The sequence below is a fragment of the Vespa velutina genome, chromosome 23 (assembly GCF_912470025.1).
Source record: "Vespa velutina chromosome 23, iVesVel2.1, whole genome shotgun sequence".
NCBI lineage: Eukaryota > Metazoa > Arthropoda > Insecta > Hymenoptera > Vespidae > Vespa > Vespa velutina.
The window spans coordinates 1,855,001-1,877,927 of record NC_062210.1 but is presented as its reverse complement, the minus strand read 5'-3'; the positions used below and the strand labels follow the sequence as shown (position 1 = coordinate 1,877,927).

General features: G+C 33.1%; 1 protein-coding gene across 1 annotated transcript; it reads left to right on the top strand.

The window, feature by feature from the left end:
• The first annotated feature begins 111 nt into the window (after positions 1–111).
• LOC124956685 (cuticle protein 19-like) lies at positions 112–1,283 on the top strand. The gene is made up of 3 exons (XM_047512834.1): positions 112–262; positions 684–918; positions 1,001–1,283. Exons 1-3 carry the CDS (start codon positions 251–253, stop codon positions 1,174–1,176), a joined length of 423 nt encoding a protein of 140 aa, XP_047368790.1. The 5' UTR covers positions 112–250; the 3' UTR covers positions 1,177–1,283.
• Positions 1,284–22,927: the final 21,644 nt, after the last annotated feature.

Below are 22,927 nucleotides of genomic sequence, written 5' to 3'. Positions count from 1 at the left end.
ATCTCGTTTCTTTTTTCTTTTCTCTTCTTTTTCTTTTTCTTTTTCTTTTTCTTTTCTTCTTCGTTCCCACCTCGATGTTATAACACCAATGGTCAATACTATTATTGTGTATATATCGTCCTATCGTCATAGTTAAATAGCGACGTAATGTCGAAACTCTCGGGTGACAGGACACGGTATATAAAGTCTCAGAATTATCGGCGAACGTATCATTCAACGTTTAGGAACCTACTCGACATCGGTAATCAACATGGCCTTCAAGGTTCGTATTCGAATAATTTCGTCTTAACGAATTATTATTCCTCGATGACGTTTAACGAGTCCATTTGTACATTTAAATAGATTTATCAATTCAAGTTACTGCCTTATTTACCGTACAAAATTGAAATTGAAATGACATTTATCATTTATTTATTATTTAAGACTTTATAGAATAAAAAAAAAAAAAGAAAAAAAGAAAAAAGGAAAAGAAAGAAAAAAATAATCCGAGTTTTAGAGAGTTTTTCCACAACTTTGTACAAACTTCTAATCAAAGGTATATACTAATCTAATATATATTAATGATTAATATTTAAGTTTGACAAGTTGAAACTTAATAATAATTTTCCAAATTTTCAAGTAACAACAATTTCGTCAAATTTAACGTTAACGCTTAAACATAACTTAACAATCTTCGTTAATAGTTCGTTATAGTTGTTGGCATTCTTGGCTTTGTTGAGATCAGCAATGCTTTTCCCGGACACGCACATAGTTTCGCACATTTCCACGGACCCGTAAAAGGTCCTCATCATGAAATTATCTCTCATGGTAAACACGGCCATCACATAGATTATGTTGCTCATCCGAAATATGAATTCTCTTATGGCATTAAGGATCATCATACTGCGGATTATCATGGACAGAAAGAGCACAGAGACGGTAATCATTTCTAAACGTTCAATTATCTAATATTATTCTAACGGCAAGTTCCATTAAAATATATTTTTTATATTTAACATAGACAAGGATGTAATCGGGGAATATACGATCAAAGAACCAGGTGGTAATACAAGAATCGTTAAGTATCATTCCGATCCTCATGGAGGATTTTTCGCTCATGTTCACAATACTGATGGCAATAATCACGAAGGTGGTACTTATGGTGGTCATGGTCATAAACACGGTCATGGATATTAACAACCGTAATAATATTAAGGAAGAAGTTAAAGAAGTAAAAGAACGGAAATATTTAAACATAATGATTTAACGTTATTTAAATGATCATACATGCATTAGTTTTATATCATTCTTCTTATTTCAATCGTTAAATATAATAATATTAGAATTAATACGATTAAAGTTAATAAAATTAAAACTCAAAGTGTTCCTCATTTATCCACATTATTTTCTTTTTTTTTTTTTTTCCTTCCTACATCCTAATCGAAAATAATATTGGGAAATATCGAATCTTGTGAGATCGAAAAGATTCTTTTTCTCTTCCTTTCTTTTTTTTTCTTTTTTCCTTTTTTCTTTCTTTCTTTCCTTTTTTTTTTTTTTTTTTTTTTTTTTTTCAGTCCGACTAGAAAATCGCATCCGTGATTTCAGAGAAAAACGATCGACGTCCCACGATGAATCTGCAAAAATATGGTACCCGTAACGATCTCAATACCAGCGTAGTCAAGGTATCGAAGAGAAAAATATAGCATCACTGGTATTTCTATCGATCACGACGCGTACACATCGGACAGGCCGATGCGTCGCGGTGTCGTTTCAATAAATTTCTCAGACTTTATCGCAGTTGAATGAAAAAGGGTCGGTAATTCTGAAATTCAGCGTAAAAGGTCGTTCTCTCTCTCTCTTTCTCTCTATCTCTCTATCTCTCTATCTCTCTTTCTCTTTCTCTATCTCGTCTAAACATTCGGATATTGTTCGATAAAATCCTATCTCCTTCTCTTTCTTTCTTTCTCTCTCTCTCTCTCTCTCTCTCTCTCTCTCTCTCTTCCCTTTGTATCGATACTCTCTAACATAGACGATATATAACGAAGAAGGATTTATTAACTATCATCGATTACTATGGGAAAGAAGTTTTAACGTGAAATAAATTTTCTAAAAAAGTTGCGTGCCCGCTTTGGTAAAACTCGATCGAAAAGAAAGAAAGAAAAGAAAAGAAAAGAAGGAAAATAGGTGGAGCACATTGTAAGTCCGTTCGGATGTATTAGGTCACGTATTCGGGTCAGGGCAACCTCCTATCCTCCGTATGGGGACAGTAGAAATTGAATTTCTCTCGTGGACGCGGAACATCGGGCCGAAGTGAAACCTTTCGTTATAGGATTAACGAACACTCCTGATGGATCTCGAAATACGTACTATATAGGGATACTATTCATGTACTACTTTGATAAAAGCAACGATTCTATTGATCTATCGATCAATAAGTTAATATTTCTTTATTTTTTTTCTTCTTTCATCTCTCTTATCTTCTTATCTTTCAATACGAAACAATTTTAATTTACATTCCAAGTAGAATAATCATATAGGTATTATTAACGTTTAATCACGAAGTGATCCTCGATATTTTCGAATTAATCGATTTCATGTGTATGAACAAAATTTTTTAATAATTTTTCTTTTTTCCTTTTTTCTTTTTTTCAATATATAATCGTACGAATTCCCGTGACGTATCATTATTTCGAATATAATAATACTTTCGAATTCATTGAATTTCAAAATAATCGACTCGGTTTCGTATTTTCTTTTCTCTCTTTTTTTTTTCTTCTTTCTTTTGTCTTTTATGAGCGTACAACAATCTATTTATTTCTCTCTCTCTTTTTCCTTTTATCACCCCTTTCGACTCTTCACGTTTTTTATATGGCGGGACATCAGTAACATCTATACGATAATGGTCTTAACGGTAAGGATGACGATGCAATAATAGAGGATAGAATGGAGTATTTTAGTAATAAAAATGGTGGTATAAAAGGTATAACCGAACGGGATTCATTCGTTATCCCATTGAAAATATGAATTTTGTTACTTCAAAAAGGTAAACGAGTAATTGAAAAGAAATAACTATTAGTACTTATTCATTTTATTTTTTAAAACGATTTGTTTTATTCGATAGATAACAATAAACTTTGACTTGGTAGAAAAGAGAAAACTACTCTAGTAGATATTGTTCACGACGACTAAGGAACGAAACTAATCAACGAAAATGCTTTGTTTGGTATTGGATGTTATCGATAAAAGCGGATCCTTGAAAGGTTGCTTTGATAAACGGACCCTAAGGATCTTGAGGGTTAACTATACAATATATATTGCCATCTCGAAAAATAAATATTTATCTACAAGAACGTGTGACTTCTATTGTAACTAATTCCATCCTTTCAATTCATTCGAACCTACTTAAATAAGATCCGTGAAAGGGAACGTAATTAAAATCCGTCTTTCAGAAAGTTTCTTATTGTCATCAAATCAAACGTTATTAATTTTTATTAATCCTTCGTATTAACATTAATTCTTTTTTTTTTTCTAAATAAATAAAAAAATATACTTTCTTTCAATTTCCTTATATTTAATACGTCAAAATAGAACAAACGAAGAAATTTAGTAAATGATAAAAATTTCTTATCATTAAAAATTATGGCTCTTTATTAATTACATTAGTAGTTCAATAAAATATACAAAACTTTTACGATTTACGCATTTCGACGTGTTCAATGATAAAACAAAGTCTCCATTAATATCGTTTGTCATTGTGTATTTAATATATTCATATTAATTTTATAATTTCTATATCTCTCCCTACTATCCTTGCTACTCTACTATCATTTGAATTTACGGAACGTCGATTTATCTTATCGTTTCAAAATTGATCTATTCACGAATCAACGTTTAATCTCGTACTCATGCAGTACGTATGCGTGATGGCATGCATATATATATATATATATACCTAACTATTTTCAATGATTTTCCACAAATTATTTCGTAGCTTTTTCTTTAGCTACGAAGAAGTCAAAGAAAAACTAGAAAAGATTCGTCAACGTGAGAACATATGTTATGTTGGATTTGAATTAAATTCTTCGAAGAACATCTAAAATAAATCAAAATCTCTTTCATTTTTTTCTTATTACTCTCTCTCTCTCTCTCTCTCTTTTTCTTTCTATAATTCATTTTAATATTAAACTTTATCATTCATTATAACAACGAAATAATATCAACTTATAACAAGGATCGCATATCTTATTTCAGATAAGTTAACACATACATAGTGTTCTTCGCTTGACTCGATTCATCTTTCCATCATAATCAATCATATTTTTCATAGCTCATAACGATTACGTTAGTCTGGAGTACCTAATAAAGTTCTTTATCTATCTGTCGGTCGATCTATCTATCTCTCTTCCTATCTCTCGTTTTCTCTCTCTCTCTTTCTCTCTCTCTCCCTCTTACTTCCTCTCTTATAAACACATATATACTACTAACAAGTACTTGCGAACATTCATTCACACGTTCTCACGTACGACGAAAAAGAATTCCACAACCTTTCAGCTGCCACCATATCTTTCTCTCTCCCCAACCCTCTTCCTCCCTCCACCCCTCTCTCTCTCTCTCTCTCTCTCTCTGCGTCTCGAGAAGAGGAGAGTGATAAATGAAAGCATCTACACCGTCTCAGCGTAGAAAAACACACGATCCCGAAATTGCTCCTCTTTTATAGGAGTCTGAAAGAGAGAGAGAGAGAGAGAGAGAGAGAGAGAGAGAGATGATAGTAATTTTATCGGCGTGTCCGTTTATTTCGGTCATCGTTGAAACTTCCTCTCTATTTCCTTCCGTTCTCACACCAACTAACTTCCGTTTACCACCAACAATACCTATCTCTTATCTTCTGCTAATCTTGTCCATCAATCGATTTCGCATGCGATATCCTAACAACCATTAACCTTCGACAGTAATAGCTTGAAAGGGATAAATTATTTAAGGATCAATCCCCTTTTTACGTCCAATTTGTAGTTAAATCGACATATATAAGATAAATATTTCTAATATATCGTGCGAGGTTAAAGGATATATATTAGTGATAATTTGATTAGGGAACATTTCATGAGTGACAACAATTTAATAAAAGATAATAAGATTTAGATGTTAAAAAGGATGAAAATTTGAATATTCTCCGACTTCAATGGAAAATTGTTTGATGGTCGATAAAAAGAAACAAAAAAAAAAAAAAAAAAAAAAAAAAAAAAAAAAGAGAAAAAAAATTCCAAAAAAGAAGAAGAAGAAGAAGAAGAAAAAAAGAATAAAAAAATTAGATAAATACAAAATAAAATAAAAAGAGGACCGAAGACTTTTGAATTCTTCAGAATCGCTTTACCCAGTCTTATTTAATTCAACGTTCCATTTCGCTTTACTCGGTGCGATGGATGGAAAGTCGACGGACTGTCCCCTCGGGATAATTAAAGTCCGGAGCGTTCGAATGCACAAGAGAGGGGTGGGAGAAAGGGGTATTAATGGAATTTATAATGGTCTTTTTGTCAAGGCATTCCAAACTCGCGGACCTCTCTTGGTCTCTCTCTCTCTCTCTCTTTTTCTGTCTCTTCCATCATTTTCTTTTTCTTTCGCTCTCACTCTCACTCTCACTCTCCCTTCTTCTCTCTCTCTCTCTCTCTCTCTCTCTCTCTCTCTCTCTGTCTCAATCACTCTCTTTACCATCATTCTCTTGGTCTTTCTCTTTGATTCTCGTTCGTCCAACGAACATCTCCAGACGAGGATATCCGTACTGATTTGAAATGCGATGGCGGTGCTCCTTTGCAGCTCCGTGCCCGACAGAGCGAAATAATGGACTATCGGACGAGCTAACACGGAACTTATATTCTCGGGATTTTGTTCGAAATGTCTAAAGCACGTAGAAAGTGTGAGAAATATACTCTCAGACTTTCTTTCATCTTATTTACCTCTTACTTGAATCCTATTTCTTTATCTTTCTCCCTATCCTTATCGATCTCTCTCTCTCTCTCTCTCTCTCTCTCTCTCTCTTTCTAGATTACAATGAGAGGATAATGTTAAATGAATTGCAAGAAAAATTATAAGGTTTCTAAGCGTCACGCGATCTTTTTAGAAAGACTTGCAGGACTCGAGAGAAGAAAACACAATCATGGCTTAATTGAAATAATAATAATAATAATAATAATAATAATAATAGTAATGATAATAACCGATGTATATATATATATAAATACATATCTAGTCAGAGAACTTAAGAGAATTAGGTTAATAAGAAAGATTCATGATTTCCGTCCGATTGGAGTTCGCGAGCGTGCTACTTTACGTCCACTGTGAGATCCTCTAATAAAAGAGAACCTTGGCTCTTGGAGTCGATCGTTATCCCAGCCGGAAACTTTACAACGAACTAGTTTGAAACTTTTAGCCGGTCCGACTGCATTCTGAGAAAACAAAGTGTATCCATGGATCGAAGAAAATCGTTACCTCACCCAAAACCCGTTTCACTGTGAAACTTTTAAAATAAGAAGAAAGAGAAGAAGAAGAAGAAGAAGAAGAAGAAGAAGAAGACGAAGAAGAAGACGAAAGAGAAGACGAAGAAGAAGACGAAAGAGAAGACGAAGAAGATGAAGGAAGAGAGAGAGAGAGAGAGAGAGAGAGAAGAAGAGAGAAAAAAAAGGGGATGAAACTTTTGCCTGCGTAAACGTATTTGTAAGAGCCGTGGAAAAGTACTTTACGGTGTACCTTACGAACTTTCTCGATCATCGGATTAAATAACTTTAGGAAATTCGAACTTATATGAAATAAGATCACACATTTTTAACGTATTCGATACTACGAAGAAAGGATATTTTTAATATTATTATTTATTATACATATATATATATATATATATATATATATATATAAATATTAAAGGGACATCATTGAGTAGGTATCCATTCGTTGGCGATTATTATCGACGTTCAGAGATTGAAAATTAAAACATATACGTATGTACGTACATACATATATTTACATTTAACCTCAACTCGTTCCATTTTTTATTATACATATATTTTAATATCTGTTTTTCTTTTCTTTTTCTCTCTTTTTTTTTTGTCGTTAATATTCATACACACTCGTCATTTTTATATTTACTAAATCACTGTATACACATAACATAACATATGTTACATACATATGTACATACGTACATACATATATATATATATATATGTATGTGGAAAATGATACAAGAAAATATAGAGAAACTAAGTCGAGAAAAAGTTATGCCTATTTCGACGTTTCTTCTGAAATGCGAAACGACAGTAGGAAACTACGATCTGGCGCTGACAAATTTGTTTTCGTGCTCGCGATAAAGGAACTTCGTCGTTCTCTTGAGGAAAGTAGCTCGGTCCGTTTATCTCACGACAAAAGATCATTTCTGTCTGTTTCTTTCACTTTGTGTCCGCAGTTCTATGAGAAAGAGAGAGAAAGAGAAAGAGAAAGAGAGAGAGAGAGAGAAAGAGAGAGAGACATCGCCTATCTTTTCTGAAAGAGACGCAATCGCGTATGGTAAAACTTGGAAACTTGCAAAGAAGGATAATAAAACAAGAAGACTTCATGTAGAATCTCTAGTTTCTTATTCTTTTCTTCTTTCTTTCTTCTTTCTTCTTTCTTCTTTCTTTCTTTCTTTCTTTCTTTTTCCTTTTCTTCTTTTTCTTTTTAATTTTCTATTTTCCCTTCTTCTTTTTCTCTTATAATATAAAATTTCCCATCGAAATCTTTCATGACGGCTCATCTTCGATGGAATATCCGCTGAGCCATCGTCTAATGGTTGTTTCCTTTTTAACGGGTATATTCGAGAGACAAGATTTCTTATCGTTCCTTCAGTTGTTTACTATCGTTAACAACTATTAAGTACACGTGTCCGAATCGTAAAGAAAGTCCAATCGACATATAATATATATATATATATATATATATATATATATATATATATGTATGTGTGCGCGCGCGTGTGTGTGTGTGTATATAGTTCTTTCATATAGAAAGTATTTATTTTATTAGTCTCGTTAGGTTTTATCAGAATCGCGTGACAATTTCTATTAACTAAACGAAATCGTTGGTTTTATATGAGAAAGGAAATAAGGGTAGTAATTCAGAAGTTTTTCTTAAGAATCTTATTAAGTCTTATTAAGTTTTATTTTTCGATAAGAAATGAAGACGAAGATGAAAAGAAAAGATGAAAATAGAAAAATAAGAAAAACGAAAAAGAAAAAAGAAAAAGTAAACCAAAAAAAAAAAAAAAGGAAAGGAAGAAGAAGAAAAGTAAGAGAGAGAGAGAGAGAGAGAGAGAGAGAGAGAGACAGACAGACAGAGATAGAGTAAAAGAACGGATTCTTTCACGCTCGTGTCGTTAAGGTGCCAGGCGGTACTATAGCTATCACACCAGTAAGTCCTTCTAGGAACGATAATTTCGACTATACTCCCCATCCCGTTTCTCCTCCCGGCTCCTGGTGGATACCATTAGAGTCTTGGTATCGTGCCAAGATACATCTGCCGACGGTCGAAAGAGCACCGTACAAACTCGTCGTCTTATACGAGAAATCTTAGCTTAGGTATACGCGAAGAACCCTCTGACGTGTGACATCGCCACCGTTGCCTTTTACTATTACTATTACTATTATTATTACCACCACTACTACCGCTACTAGTACTATTAGTATTACTAGTACTATTTCTAGTACTACTACTACTACTACTATTACTACTACTACTACTACTACTACTACTACTACTACTACGACTACTACTATCTTTCCTTCTTACCCACAACCCTTTCCACTATCCTCGAATTATTGCCTCTTTCTTTCTCCCTGAGTCGTTTCTATCGACTTTCCAAATACTATATATAGAGTTCGCGCGACGATCGCTTTCCTCGGTCTCGATTTCCGTCCTGCCACTCCATTCTTTCCAACGACACCGTCTCCTTTTGCTTTTCCACGAGGATTAAGGGTATAAGTGAGAGATCTATCGATCTTACGCCTTTCCTCGCTTTCTCTCTCTCTCTCTCTCTCTCTCTTTTTCTTTCTGTCTCATTGTTTTTCCTTCTTTCTTTTTTTCCCTCTTTTTTACTTTTTTCCCGGTCTCTCTTACTTTTAAATTTCGTTTTTAAAATTTGTCAAATTTGTTTAAATTTTTATCAATACTTCCTTATTATTCTATCCTCTGAAATGATATAGTAATCAATATAGAGAAATATGTAACAACTGAATAATATCGCTTTAAAGGGGAATTTTTATTAGTTCATGCTTCTGTCAGAATTCATGTCGTATGAATTCTCATGGATACATTTTTAGTTCAATTTTTCTGATCAACTGCTAATTCGAGCGGTAATGGTTTTTCCTCTTCCTTTTTTTTTTCTTCTTTTTTCTTCTTTTTTTTTTTTTTTTTTTTTTTTGTTATAAACGAGATTAACTCTTTCGAATTTTTGGAAAAATGTGTGTTTGCGCAAAGATCGTTTTTGAAAAAAATAGATACCTTTTTCAAGAGTAACTTTTGCGCGAATATAAAGTCTGTTTTGAAAATGAAAATAGAAAAAAAAAAGAAAAAAAGAAAAATCAAGGTAAGGAAAGGAAATATAATACTTTAAAAAATGGATTTACAAATTTAACAGATTAATAAATAAATTATTATTGAATCGATCAATTTTATCTTCTCTCTCTCTCTCTCTCTCTCTCTCTCTCTCTCTCTTTTTCCTCTCTTTATTTGTGACATTTAATAAATTTATCAATTCATCAAATTTTTTAATTTTCTCTTTTTCCTTTTTTCTTTCTCTCTTTTTTTTTTTTCTGTAGAAAAGCATAGAGTGATCAACATAGAGAAATATATTTATATTATGGATTGCTCGCACTGAGGAGTTTTATGAGTATTTCAAATAAAATTGCCATTTCTTTTCCATTTACCGGTCCCTGCCATCGAAGCGATATTATTGCGATATCGACGACTCTCGAAATTCGAAATAAAAACGCAGCCACGCTCGGATCAAATAGCATCGAGCCATCGTATACGTCATACGAATGTATAGGCAGAAAATAATATGTGTATGCGCGTGTGTGTGTGTGCGTGTATGTATATGTTAGAGAGAGAGAGAGAGAGAGAGAGAGAGAGAGAGCAAAAGAGAGAGAGAGAGAGAGAGAGAGAAAATTGTCGATTTTCTCTCGAGTGCGAGTTAATAAAGTTCGCGCGTTATTCGCGTATTGACGCTCGACCATTTTCATTTGGGCATGATTTTCAACGTTTGTACGTCCGTTAGTCAGTAGTACGGATCACGTGCCATTAGCTTTTACGCTTGTAACGAACGGTAGAGTATTTCGAATACGCCACTAGATACGACTTTCGATTCTGGAGGACTGGGTAGGGTGAGGTGGGGTGGGGGAGGAAAGGGGTTAAAAAATGAAAGACCTTGTGTACAAGTTCCTATTCCAAATTATGATCTCTTTCAAACTCGACGAGCATTGACCATTGAATACGGTTAACGAAATACGCACGAACATACTGTATTTGTTCGCTTGCGGAATACATTGGTCCATACATACATATATATATATATATACATAGATAAATACATATATATATAAATACAATATCGTACATTCGTTAATCAGACTAATTTTGATTAATTGTTAATATATTAATATTAATATATTAATAGAACAAATCAGTATTTAATATCAAATATATAATTCGTTTATTTTTATAGATATTAAAAAAGAAAAAAAAAAAAAAACAAAAAAAGAAATAATCGTACGCTTTGGTCGAGATTTCGATCGATCGTCACGTTACCTTCGGCATGATTAACGGGGTGAAAAGGATGCTTTTTGCTATCACGCGGCGAAGACCGAACGAATGGGATGCGCCGCCATCGGCGGTGCTCTTTTTTCTCTTCTTCTTTCAATCTTCTCTACTCTCTTTCTCTCTCTCTCTCTCTCTCTCTCTCTCTCTCTCTTTTTCTCTCTTTATCCGTCTGTCTCTCTCACGCGTGCCCTAGTTACCAGTTACCAGAAGGAAGGAGCCGAGAGGAAAAGCGAAAAGTGAATACCAGGGAAATGTGATTCGGTCGAAGCCCAAGCGTTGTGGCTGCTGCAAGGTTTGCATTACCATTTTGGCCGCTAGCCAAGCCTGGCCACCGAACTCCACGGATATCCGATAGGAGATAAGGCCTGCACCACATTTCCCCGCTACTCTCCTCACCACCGGATCGTCTTATACTCGTGCTTGGATTCAGGCAGCTCACCCGCTGGATAAACACTCCCGCGAGAGGGTAGACTCCCTCCAATTCTCTCTCTCTCTCTCTCTCTCTTTCTCTCTCTTATACTCTCATACTCTCACTCCTTCTCTCTCTCTCTCTCTCTCTCTCTCTCTCTCTCTCTCTCTCTCTGTGCCACGCGCCCTGGGATTTCCGCAGATTTACAGGCCGAAATTTCCTTATCGTGATCGCACCACTATATGTAGCTATGTTTCAAACGGTGGATTTAAGAAGTCCAAAGGAAGATACTTATTAATCTTCTCATTCTCCGTACGTCATTTCATTTACGAGAGAAAAATTTTGCATAATTTTCTTCTTATCATCTCCTTTTTATTTTTGTCTTTAAGTTTTTGTTTTTGTTTCGCTTCTTTTTTTTTTTCTTTTCTTTCTCACCCATCCTTGCTACTCTTTTTTTCTTTCTTCCTTCTTTTTGTTTTCTTTCTTTCTCTTCCTTTTGGAGTTACTTTTTTTTTCATTCTTTTTGTTTCTTCCTTTCTCGAAGATCGCACGGTAATAATGAAATATAAATATAAATCGCTAATATCGTACGATGATACTTTGATGTACGTAACAATCGTGATTACTTTTGAAAATTTTGTTACGACAAAACATTTTCAAAGTTTCTTTACGCTGTTGTAACAATTTTTTTTCTTCTTTTCTTTTCTTTTTTTTTTTTTCTACCTTCAGACCTTTTCTTTAATCAATTACTTTTTATTTCTTTCTTCATTAATCGTCTATCTTCGTGATCACCTTTTACGAATATCGATTGATAATAATAAAATAAATTTGTTAGAATCTTTATCGGCAATTAGATTATAGATTGTCGTTTCGATAAAAGAAAAATCATTCAAGATAAGAAATATTCAATGTGTTCTTTCGATGCTTGCTTTTATCCTGTATGCACATAAATAACATATGTTTGTGGGTTGTCTTTTTGGTGCAAGAAAAAAAAAAAAATAGAAAAAAAAAGAAAGAACTTACAACAAGACATAGATATTCGTTACGAAACAATCTGATTTAACAATGAAATATCGATTTCAACGTCGTCCACCATAGAAACGTCAAGATAAGAGAAATTTTCAACTGGCACCGTTAAAAGCGGCCACGTTAGGCTCGTTAAAAGGAACCAATTCGTCATTTATCACGTCGTCTTATATCCTCTGCACGATCCGCCTCCGTTCGATTTCAATTTTTTTTTCTCTCTCTTTCTCTCTCTCTCTCTCTCTCTCTCTCTATCTATCTATCTATCTATCTATCTATTTCTATCTCTCTCTCTCTCTCTCTCTCTCTCTCTCACACACATACTCTTTCAGGGAAGGTGTTGCACGTCAAGTTTTTCCAAACAGCAGGCCATAATCTCCGTATCCTTCCGCTCCTTCTCAGACTGTGACTAACGACATGCAAGGGAACGACGGTCGACGATGGAACTTCGATGGAACGTCGCGCGTTCCTTCGTGGGAACGAGAACGAGAACGTTCCAATTTTATCGACGCCTCTTATCTCTTGCAATATTTATTAAGCCGACGTGAGACTTGGGTCTAAAGGGAAAAAGGAAAAAGGAAAAAGGAAAAAAAAAAAAAAAAAGGAAGAAGAAAATAGAATTTTATTGGGAGGATGCATCTTTTACTACTAGATTTTATTCGGGTCACGGAATATTTTCCTATTTATATATTTCAATTGGTCTGTCCTACGTTGACATTGAGAAATTTTCTTTCTTTTTTTTTTTTTTTTTTTTTCTTCTTTTTCCCCCTTGCAATTAGTCCAAAGCTTTTATTAGGATTTTCAAAGGTCAAAGATTTATTCTGAACTCGTAAAAATAGCGTATCATTGATTCTCTCTGTGCTACGTCTTTTATTTATTTCTGTCTTTCTTTAGACCATATCGTGTATTTTAATTATCGTCGTATTTTAAAAAATATTGTTTTTGCTTTTGATTTTGACAAAACAAAAGAAGAAAAGAAAAAAAAAAAGAGCAAAGAAAAAAGTGAAACGGAAAGAAAAAGTAAAATAAGGTAGAAAATAAATCGATATTAATGAATTAATAATGTACGAGTCATTAAGTAACGCGTTATTTAAATTTTATTTCCTTTTTGCTTTTAATGTACAAGCAAATAAATTTTATTGTTGACTTTTATAATTGAATTATATCGCTGCGAGTAAATAATAATATAAATGAAGATTTAATCAAATTTATCGTCAAGATATTGAATTAATATTCACAAACGTAATATTTCTTTCAATCGAAACGAATTGTAATAAAATAAGAATCTACTATGATATGTGTTTTGGTATTATTTTGTAAAAAATAGAAAAATTTTTTTCGAGTAAAGTCATATTAAACTCGTGCTTCACATCTGATTTTAAAGCTTTTCTTGAATGCGAAAGACCAAAGCGTACTACGAAAAATAGTTACCTCACCTATTTTTCATTTGTCTGAAAGCATTTTCGTGTATCTCCGTCGTATCTTCGCATAACACTCGGTATATTGAAACAAATTAATTCCTATTAAATTCCTACCTTTTCTCGTACTCATTCCAAAATCCCTCGTACTGTTACAATACACGTTACTACATAATCTCTTAAATGAGAAACTTTCAAATTAATCTGTTTGCTCGTGATACCTTTTTCTCTTATTTCTACTTATTCTTCATTTCTTTGGTATCTTTTATCAATGAAGAATTATATCAATGTAGGATATCGTTTTTGAAAAAAACATTTCTAAATTTATTTAAAATTAAAAATTTCCTCGTATATTTGACATCGTGATTATCTATTCGTTAATCATAAAAAGTTTTAAAATGGTAGAATAGATTTTAATGGAATTAGAATAATACGTAACACTTTTACTAAATCAAAATGTCGAATTTATTTTGGCGTATCAACGAGAAGAGCATCGTCAGATGAATAAAGAAGATTAACAAGGATAGAAGCCTGAGGAAATGTGGAATGGCGTAATTTGCGGTTAGAATCCGCAGTTGGATAGTCGCTTTGCCGAATCTATGCGAGTCCCTCGCAAAAGTTGAAAGTTTGGAAATTTACCAAAGGATAAGTGGTAATAGCAGAACACATTGGTAGTTAGAATGAGTATCTGAGATAAAGCGGCTCATCCTAGGAATCTTTCATTTAGAATTCGACGACTGAACTTTTGCGAAGCATATTTCACGATGCCAAAAATATTCGTTCTTTCTCTTTCTCTCTCTCTCCCTCTCCCTCCCTCTCTCTCTCTCTCTTTAGTTTCCTTTAAGTTTATAGTTCATTCTACGTGACTTGAAATTCACGAACAATCGAAATAAAACTTTATTGATATTAATATATAATTCTTCATAGTACAATGTACGAATACTTTTATTAAATCTACATATATATAGGTATACATAGAAAATACATATATGTATTATCTTAAAGGGAATTCTATTATACATGACGATCGAATCAATAGACCATTTAAAAAAAATTCATCATAAAAATTGATGATAGTCTATCGGAGAATATCGTGGGATACGTGTTCGAATGTAAACGAACTAAGATGTAACGAAATGATGAGGAAAGTTAGGGAATGAAATACTTAGAAAACGTGAGAAGTGGAACTTCGTGGATGGAATTGATCCAATCCAGAGTTGGAGGACTAAGAAAGAAATTGAAATGTAAGGAAGGAAGTAGATGTATAAGAAGGAGAGAAGGAGATAAGGGAATAGAAAAACCTGCAATTGCTTCTAACGAGTTACAGCGCGAAAGACGAGCGTGGTTTAAAAAGTCATTTTCTCATCAGCCTTTCCTTCATTTCTTCTCTCCCTCTCTCTCCCTCTCTCTCCCTCTCTCTCTCTCTCTCTCTCTCTCTTGTTATATTTTTTTTTCTTATTTAGCATTTTTTTCGTCCGATCTTCCAGAATTCAGGTTATATCTCACGATTAATCAACGATATTGCAATAGCGAAAGAGAGAGAGAGAGAGAGAGAGAAAAGAAAACAAAAATAAAGATCGCCAAGTGGCGATGAGGAGGGTTGATTTAAGAGATTGGAAAGAAATGGCGAGGATTGGATCGGATTGGATCGATTCGTAATTCCCCTGCAGATCGATATTCGACCTGAGTATGATTAAGATGGAAACAAAGAAAATTGCGGATATGAATTATTCATAGATTTACCATTGCGATGGTTAATTCCTGTTCGTTTGTTGACTGACGATTTATCCAAACGAAATTGCACAACGTTAATTCTTCCTATTCGAGAAAGAATCAAAGGAATTATCCTGGAAATGTCCTGGTTCTTTTGTTCCTTTTTTGTCTTTTTTTTTTTTTTTTTTTTTTTTTTTTTTTTTTTTGATGATAAAAACGAAGGAGATCTTTGATTCTGATTCGTGACACGCGATCATACTCGATCGATCGATCAATCGAACGACTTTTGACGCGAGTAAGGAACTAATCCGACGCTAATTCGACAGATTAAAATGTAAATGTAAACGTAAACGTACGATCGAAACGATTGGTTGGTCCGCCCGTCTCTTCTCATTCTCTGAGCGATATTCGATTCTAGCTTACCGAGACAAACCACTTCATCGCGTCGCTCCGATCGTAACACACACTGCGTAGTTTCCATTACTCTAATCTTCCATTCAATTACCACTCGATAATAGCCAAGTGTTATCGGACTAACTCCTAACGGCATTTCTCTGGACACTGTGTTCTCTAACTGTTTCAACACCATTTAGATTCATAGATGTTAATCTATTATTAAAAAAAAATGTTATTAAATATCATGCAAATATTTAAAATGTTCTTTTTTTTTTTTTTTTTTTTTTTTTTTTTTTTTTTTTTTCCTCGTTTCGTTACGTTACGTTACCTTCGTTCAATGAAATTTCTATCGAATTTATTTTTTAATCCTGATAAAATTTAATATATCGATGATTAATAAAAAAAAAAAAAAAATAATAATAATAGTAATAATAATAAACCGATGGAATTGAGTTTAAAGAATTTGATTTGTAAGAAAACAATCAGCATTTAAAATTGTGAATAAAATTTCGAACATAATAACGTTTAATATTACATTTTTATGGTTCAAGAGTTCAGAATCAATGGACAATCTTGTGATATATAAGAACAAATAAAATATCGTTCTCTATCGTTATTAATTTCGAGAAAACGAGAGAAAACGAGTAAGATACGTATGAGAGATATTTTTATTTAGAGATACTCTTTAATGAATCAAGAGGATCGCTAAGACGATGAAAAGGATATAAAATCTTTCGACGAGATTTCGAAAACTTTTCAAGAGATAAATATATATATATATATATATATATATATATATATATATATAAATATATAGAATGATCCTTGTAAAGGTAACCATGATCTTTAATAAATCACAATATTGTCATATTAAAAAAGTCTGAATGACTTTTGTTATTTTGTCGAGAAAAAAAAAGAAGTCTATTGCCAATTATTATTATTATTATTATTATTATTATTATTATTATTATTATTATTGTAAATTATTATCGATTATAAATTGTTAAATTTCCATTCATGAACTTTTTTCTTTTTATCGGATTAATCGTAAAAATAAAGTTTATAATATATAAAGAGGGGAGAAAAATTTGTCTTACCTCTCCCTAACACTCATAAATCGTAAAATCGATGTTTAAAAAGTCGGAGGTCAAATTCGAAGAAGTAAAGGGAAAGAGAAAAATAAGGAAACGTATTACGGTATACCTTCTAAGAGAAAATGTTATTTTCTTTTTAAAGAAATACGATTCTTATTCCTAATTGCCTGGAAAAATTGGAAACTTTTATTTTGAGAATGTTGAATATCCTTCTTTCTTTTCCGTGGTTAACCACTACTCTTTCTGTCTCTCTCTCTCTCTCTCTCTCTCTCTCTCTCTCTCTCTCTCTCTTTCTCTTTCTCTTTCTCTTTCTCTCTCTCTTCCTCTGTCTCTCTCGAAAAAGTTCGAACACATTTGCAACGTTGAATCACACAGCTGGTGCATTCGCTTGGATAGAAAAATTATTCCTCCGAGAGAAACAAATGTTATTTCATTAAAGGACAATTTATCGTACGAAAACTAAAGTTCACGAAGTTTGAAGGAAAGATTTTTGAGAATATCCATTTCGTTTCTAGACCGTGATCCATCGATCTCTAGATACTATTGGTCTTATTCGTATTAGATGAAAATTTTTGAAACTATAAAACGTAAAGGAGAAAAAAAAGAAAAAAAAAGAAGATGAAGAAGAAGAAGAAGAAGAAGAATCAAATAATAGATAGAGGAAATAATAAAGTAATAATAAAGCTAGCAAAGAGACTAGTGAGTATCTAGCTAAAAGTCTTTCTCGAAGTTCTCAAATTCTCTTTCGAGTTTTAGGAAAGTAACAGATTCTGGTCTGAGAACTTCGAAAGTCATACTTCAAGGTTGCCATATATTGGTACTTTGAGAGACAGAGAAAAAAAGAAGAAAAAAAGAAAGAAAAAGAGAGAGAGAGAGAGAGAGAGAGAGAGAGAGAAAGAGAGAGAGCCTCTGAGTTCTCAGCCTCCGTGTCGAATATATTCGACAACTCTTACATTGACGTGCTAAAAGATTCGGCCTTCGTTCAACGTCGGCGTTCTGAAAAATCGTTCTTCGAGCCCTTCGATCCTATCACTGGACAGACTTACGCTGAAACGACCCGTATTGTCGTCTTTCGTATCTCACTTCCTCGGACTACTATGTAGAATCATGAATACTTATACAAAAAAAAAAAAAAAAAAAAAAAATAAAAAAAAGAAATTATGACTCTCGAACAACTTTCGCGCGAATAATTCGTTTAAAGAAACAAAAGAAAAGACAAAAAAAAAAGAAAAAAAAAAAAAAAGGAAAGATCGATATGGGATATTAAAGCGCGTTAAAGTTAATTAACAAATTTCACTTGCTTGATAATAATATATGCAATTGATAAATTTGAAAAAATTTAACGAATTGTAAATACTTATAACGAGAAATTCGATTGAGTCCTATTAAGATCGATAAGATTTAGATCATTTCAGAAATGATGGTAGCAACCTTTTGGGTTGCTATAAATCATACACCCGATTACCCACGGAGAATCCACTTTCATAAGGCTTTCCTGGCTAAACCACCGTACGAGCTTTCGGGTCTTGTTTTCGACAGCAACCAGTTATCCTTGGCTTTTACAAATTTCCGTTGGTGCACCTAACATTTGAGGGATAGGTCCATGCATGGCGAATAATTCGAGCGCATATAACCGAAGGAATTTTAGTTGGCTTTTTCGCATTATTATATCAAAAAGAAAGAAAGAAAGAAAGAAAGAATGGAAAAAGAAAAAGGAAAGGAAAAGAAAGAAAAAAGAAAATAAATAAATAATCAAATAAATAAATAAATAAATAAATAATCAAATAAATAAATAAATAAATAAATAATCAAATAATTATATATATATATATATATATATATATGTATATAATATATGAATTGAAATCCATTGCACGTACGAATTTCAAAGTCCCTTCGAACTTTCGTATCAGATCGATTTATTTCCGATCTAGTAAAGCATGTAAGGAGTCTATCATTGAACCTATCGAACACGAAACGGATCGATTCCACTTCGTTTGCTTCCGCGCGTAAAACTTCGGTTCGTTTACCCTTTGGAAAAAAAAAAAAGAGATAGTCTTTTTTAGATAAGAATATGACAAATTATCGAATCAAGAGAGATAACATTAAACAGTCAAAAAGTACAACGAGTCAAATAGCTAAAAGAAAAAGTTACTTCGTCAAGGTTAAGATATTATCTCAACCATATAAATCGGCAAAAAATAATTTGCTCAACGTTATTTCCCTTTCGAAAACTCGTTCAATTCTTATCCAAGGCCAATTCATTCTGATTTATAGTCAAAGAAATAAATTTAGTTTCCCTACTATTTCTTTAAACGAGCATTCCTACTTTTACGCTTGATTCAACATATCCTCCCCTCACCACCACCCCTCACCCCCATCCCTCACCCTCACCTACCCACTCACTCACGAGCTAGAATAAAGTTCTTGGAATCAATCACAAAAGCTAACACAGTTACGAGTTTGGCACTCGTTCAAATTTACTCAATCATTTATCCATTTGCCTTTTTTCTTTTTTTCTTCCGTCTCCCCCCCCCCTCCCAATCTCCCCTCTCCCCACCCACCCCCACACCTTCCAACCGTTACTTTATTATTCAAGTACAATGAATTCGCACGAGTTAACTTAAAAAGTAAATATTTCGATACGAACCGATTTGTAAGTAACGAAAGGAAAATTGAACGTACGAAGGACGAGGATATACTAGGATTTCCATTAGTCAGTATCAAAATTAAATATTTTCATCGTTCGAATGGAACGAGTATATTTCCATTAATTTTTTTTCAAGTACCTTCCATCATTGTTGATTATTCGAACGGTAATGCAAATGAAACGTTCTGATGCGTTGGCAAAGATAGAAAAAGAAAGGGAGATAAAAGAAAGGATGATAAAATGAAAAAGGAAAAGAGATTTCTAATGGCTGTTAAAATAGAATAGATGGTTAAGTTTGAAGGGAAGATGGAAGCAACGGGTGGTAATGGGCGATGGGGAATTGGTTGAAGGTAAAGAGGATTCTGTTCTATACTAAAAGGACAGATAATGGGAGAGCTTGCCATACTACCTTGGTAGTACGCGCAACCTACTCAAAATAATATCACGGTACGATAGAGCATCATCAATCACGCGTCCTAATGAAAAGCCTGCCGTTAAGCCGTACGCGCGAGCGCAGGAGTGCACGAGTAGATGAGAACGTGCGTTCATGCACACACCCACGCACGCATGCACGCACGCACGCACGCACGTACGCACGTATGCACGTACATACGCATGCATGCACGTACTATACCAGCTGCAAGTGTGTCCCCGTTGAATGTATCAAGGGAAGACCGACTAAACCGTACAACAGTAACAACAGCTGGAATCAACGATGTTGGGACAGCTCGCTATAACGGAGCTTCGATATATCGATCATCCTTCTCATCTCTTGTTATCTTACATAGTACCTATCTACATAACCAAAGAGCTTACTATCGATTGTATGACTTCGATGCCATTATTATCTGATGAATTTACCCTGACATTTCATCCTGCCTTGTTATACCTTACACACTAATTTTCTATACAATAACATAGACTTAACATCTTCTTACAATTTGTATTATTATTAACATGCGAGTGAAACAATCGATTAGATTATCCTTAAGTTTGTCGTCATTCAATGTCGAATAATTGTATCCTTCCCTTTCCTTTACCAATCCTCCCCCTCCATCCCCCTTACCCAACTGCTATCTACTCTTTTCATTCTTAAGCTTCGAAGACTCGTAGAAATCGACGATTTACCCATTACTTCGCGAAATTCCTACTTTCTACGAACAATACCAGAAATGCTTTTTGTCATGAAATTTTCAACAACGCTGCAAGAGTTTCTTCTCTCCGTTATAATTTTCACTTATCGTATTACAAATCGTAGGGAAGCCATTATAGAATGGTAAAGGAGCCTTGAATGAAGCTTCAAAGTTTATTGTGTTTCTCCTTTCTCTATTGAAGTATTATTATTATTAGATATAGAGTTAAGCGAGTAAGAAGGATTGTCTTAAATTTAATCTCTTTTGTATAATTTATTATATTGCCTTTTATACTATTTTTCATGTAGTTATCTCTGAATTCGTATAAAGAAATATGAGATAAAATATTACGCGAAATATATATATATATATATATATATATATATATATATATATATATATATATATATATATATCAAATGGATATCATTTTTATAAAGAAATTTTGTTAAATCAAATAATTTTAATACATTGGTTAATGAAAACTAAATTCTGCTATTCACGTATGTACGTAGACAGACAAAACGACCGGGCGGGGCGGGGGTGGGGGGAGGATAAAGAGAGAACAGAGATAAACAAGAGAGAAAAAAAAGAAAAAACGATTTAATATTTTCCACAACGTCGCTTTATTTAACTTAACATCATCACTGAAAGATTGTCAGAGAGAAACAACGTGTACTGTTCATTAAAGTCGGACATATTCACGAATAATTTTATACTTGTTTTTGTAAAAGAGAAATTTTAATAATAAACGAAAAAGAAATTTGAAGAATTCGTAGAAATAATATTTTTTATATACATATATACATATATATATATATATATATATATATATATATATATATGTAAAGCAAAATACTTATTAATATATTTATTAAAAATGTTCTTGTTATATCAAATATAACGAAGTAAAAATGAGAGAATAGTATTACAGTATTACCCTCGGGAACAAATTTCAGGTAGTTAACGTCAGTAATTAATTGACTTTTTTTATTCCTTTTGGCTCAGGTAACACGATGTTCGAAATATTATAAATTATATTCAAAGAGCAACAGGGTATAGAGAAAGGGACGAAGAGAAAGAGAAAGGGTAAGGGTGTGGGTGAGGGTGAGAGAAGGAGAAAGTCATGTCAGTGATACATTCTCGTAAGAGAACCTTCCTACGGTTTAATACTAATTGCCACGCAAGTGCATACGTCGGCTCATTATTTCATTAGTCGTTACTAACGATCGTTTCGTGCTTTCGACGAAGCGTATTTCGACAGGTAAACTTAAAAATGAGGAAAAAATGATGTAAAGGGGGAAGAAAAAGAATCAAAAAAAAGAAAAAAAAAAGAAAAAAAAACAAAAAAAAAAGAGAAAGAGGAAGAAATAAATGAAAATAAAGAAGAAAAAAAAAGAAAGAGAGAAAAAGAAGGTTCAAACGAGTAGGTGAAATTTCTATCAGAAATCGAAGATGGATCGTTGAGATATTGGCGGATTAAATCGAATAAACGGGAGATAGGACAGAGAGAGAGAGAGAGAGAGAGAGAGAAAGGAAATTTGTGGAGTGGTATGACATCAACGAAAGGGCACGACACGAAGCGTGTTCCGAGAAAATCTGGACTATTTCTGTTCGAGTTTCATTACGATCTGCTAATAAAAAGAAGATAATTAAAAGTTCAACGATTTCATTGCTTTCGGCTAAATACGTTGGTACATTCTTTTTTTTCTTTTTTTTTTTTCATTTTCTTCGAATACATTTAAGATCAATTGCCCTTTTTATCTCACAAAATTAGATCGGTAATATAGCACTTTTAATTTTCTCGTTCTTTGAGTTCTAATCAATATCAAATATTTCTACGATATTATCTCGTATATGGTATCTCAGTATCTGATTTGATTAAATCTTCAAGATTTGAAATTTTTTCGTGACTATTCGCAATATTTCGTTTCTTTTGTCAGTGCTTCTTTCCGCTTTCTTTTATTTTCTTTTTTTTTTTTTTTTTTTTTAAACTACTATAACTCCTTGATATATCATTATATCACAGTATCGCGAGATATGTTAGATCGAAGATATGTAATTTCTACATAGGCAGACATTCATCCTTTCTTCCGATTCTTCCAATTCTTATATTCTTCTGAAATACATGGATTTTATATTATCTATCTATCTATCTATCTATATGTATATGTATATGTGTATATATATATATATATATATATATATATACACATATATCTTACCTCGAAAATTCATATGGCGATTTTCGATAACTATGAATTTCCGATTCT

Bases quoted from the DNA above. Each gene is read 5' to 3' on its own strand.
- LOC124956685 (XM_047512834.1), top strand. The intron at 919-1,000 runs GTAATCATTTCT...TATTTAACATAG, and splicing joins ACAGAAAGAGCACAGAGACG to ACAAGGATGTAATCGGGGAA.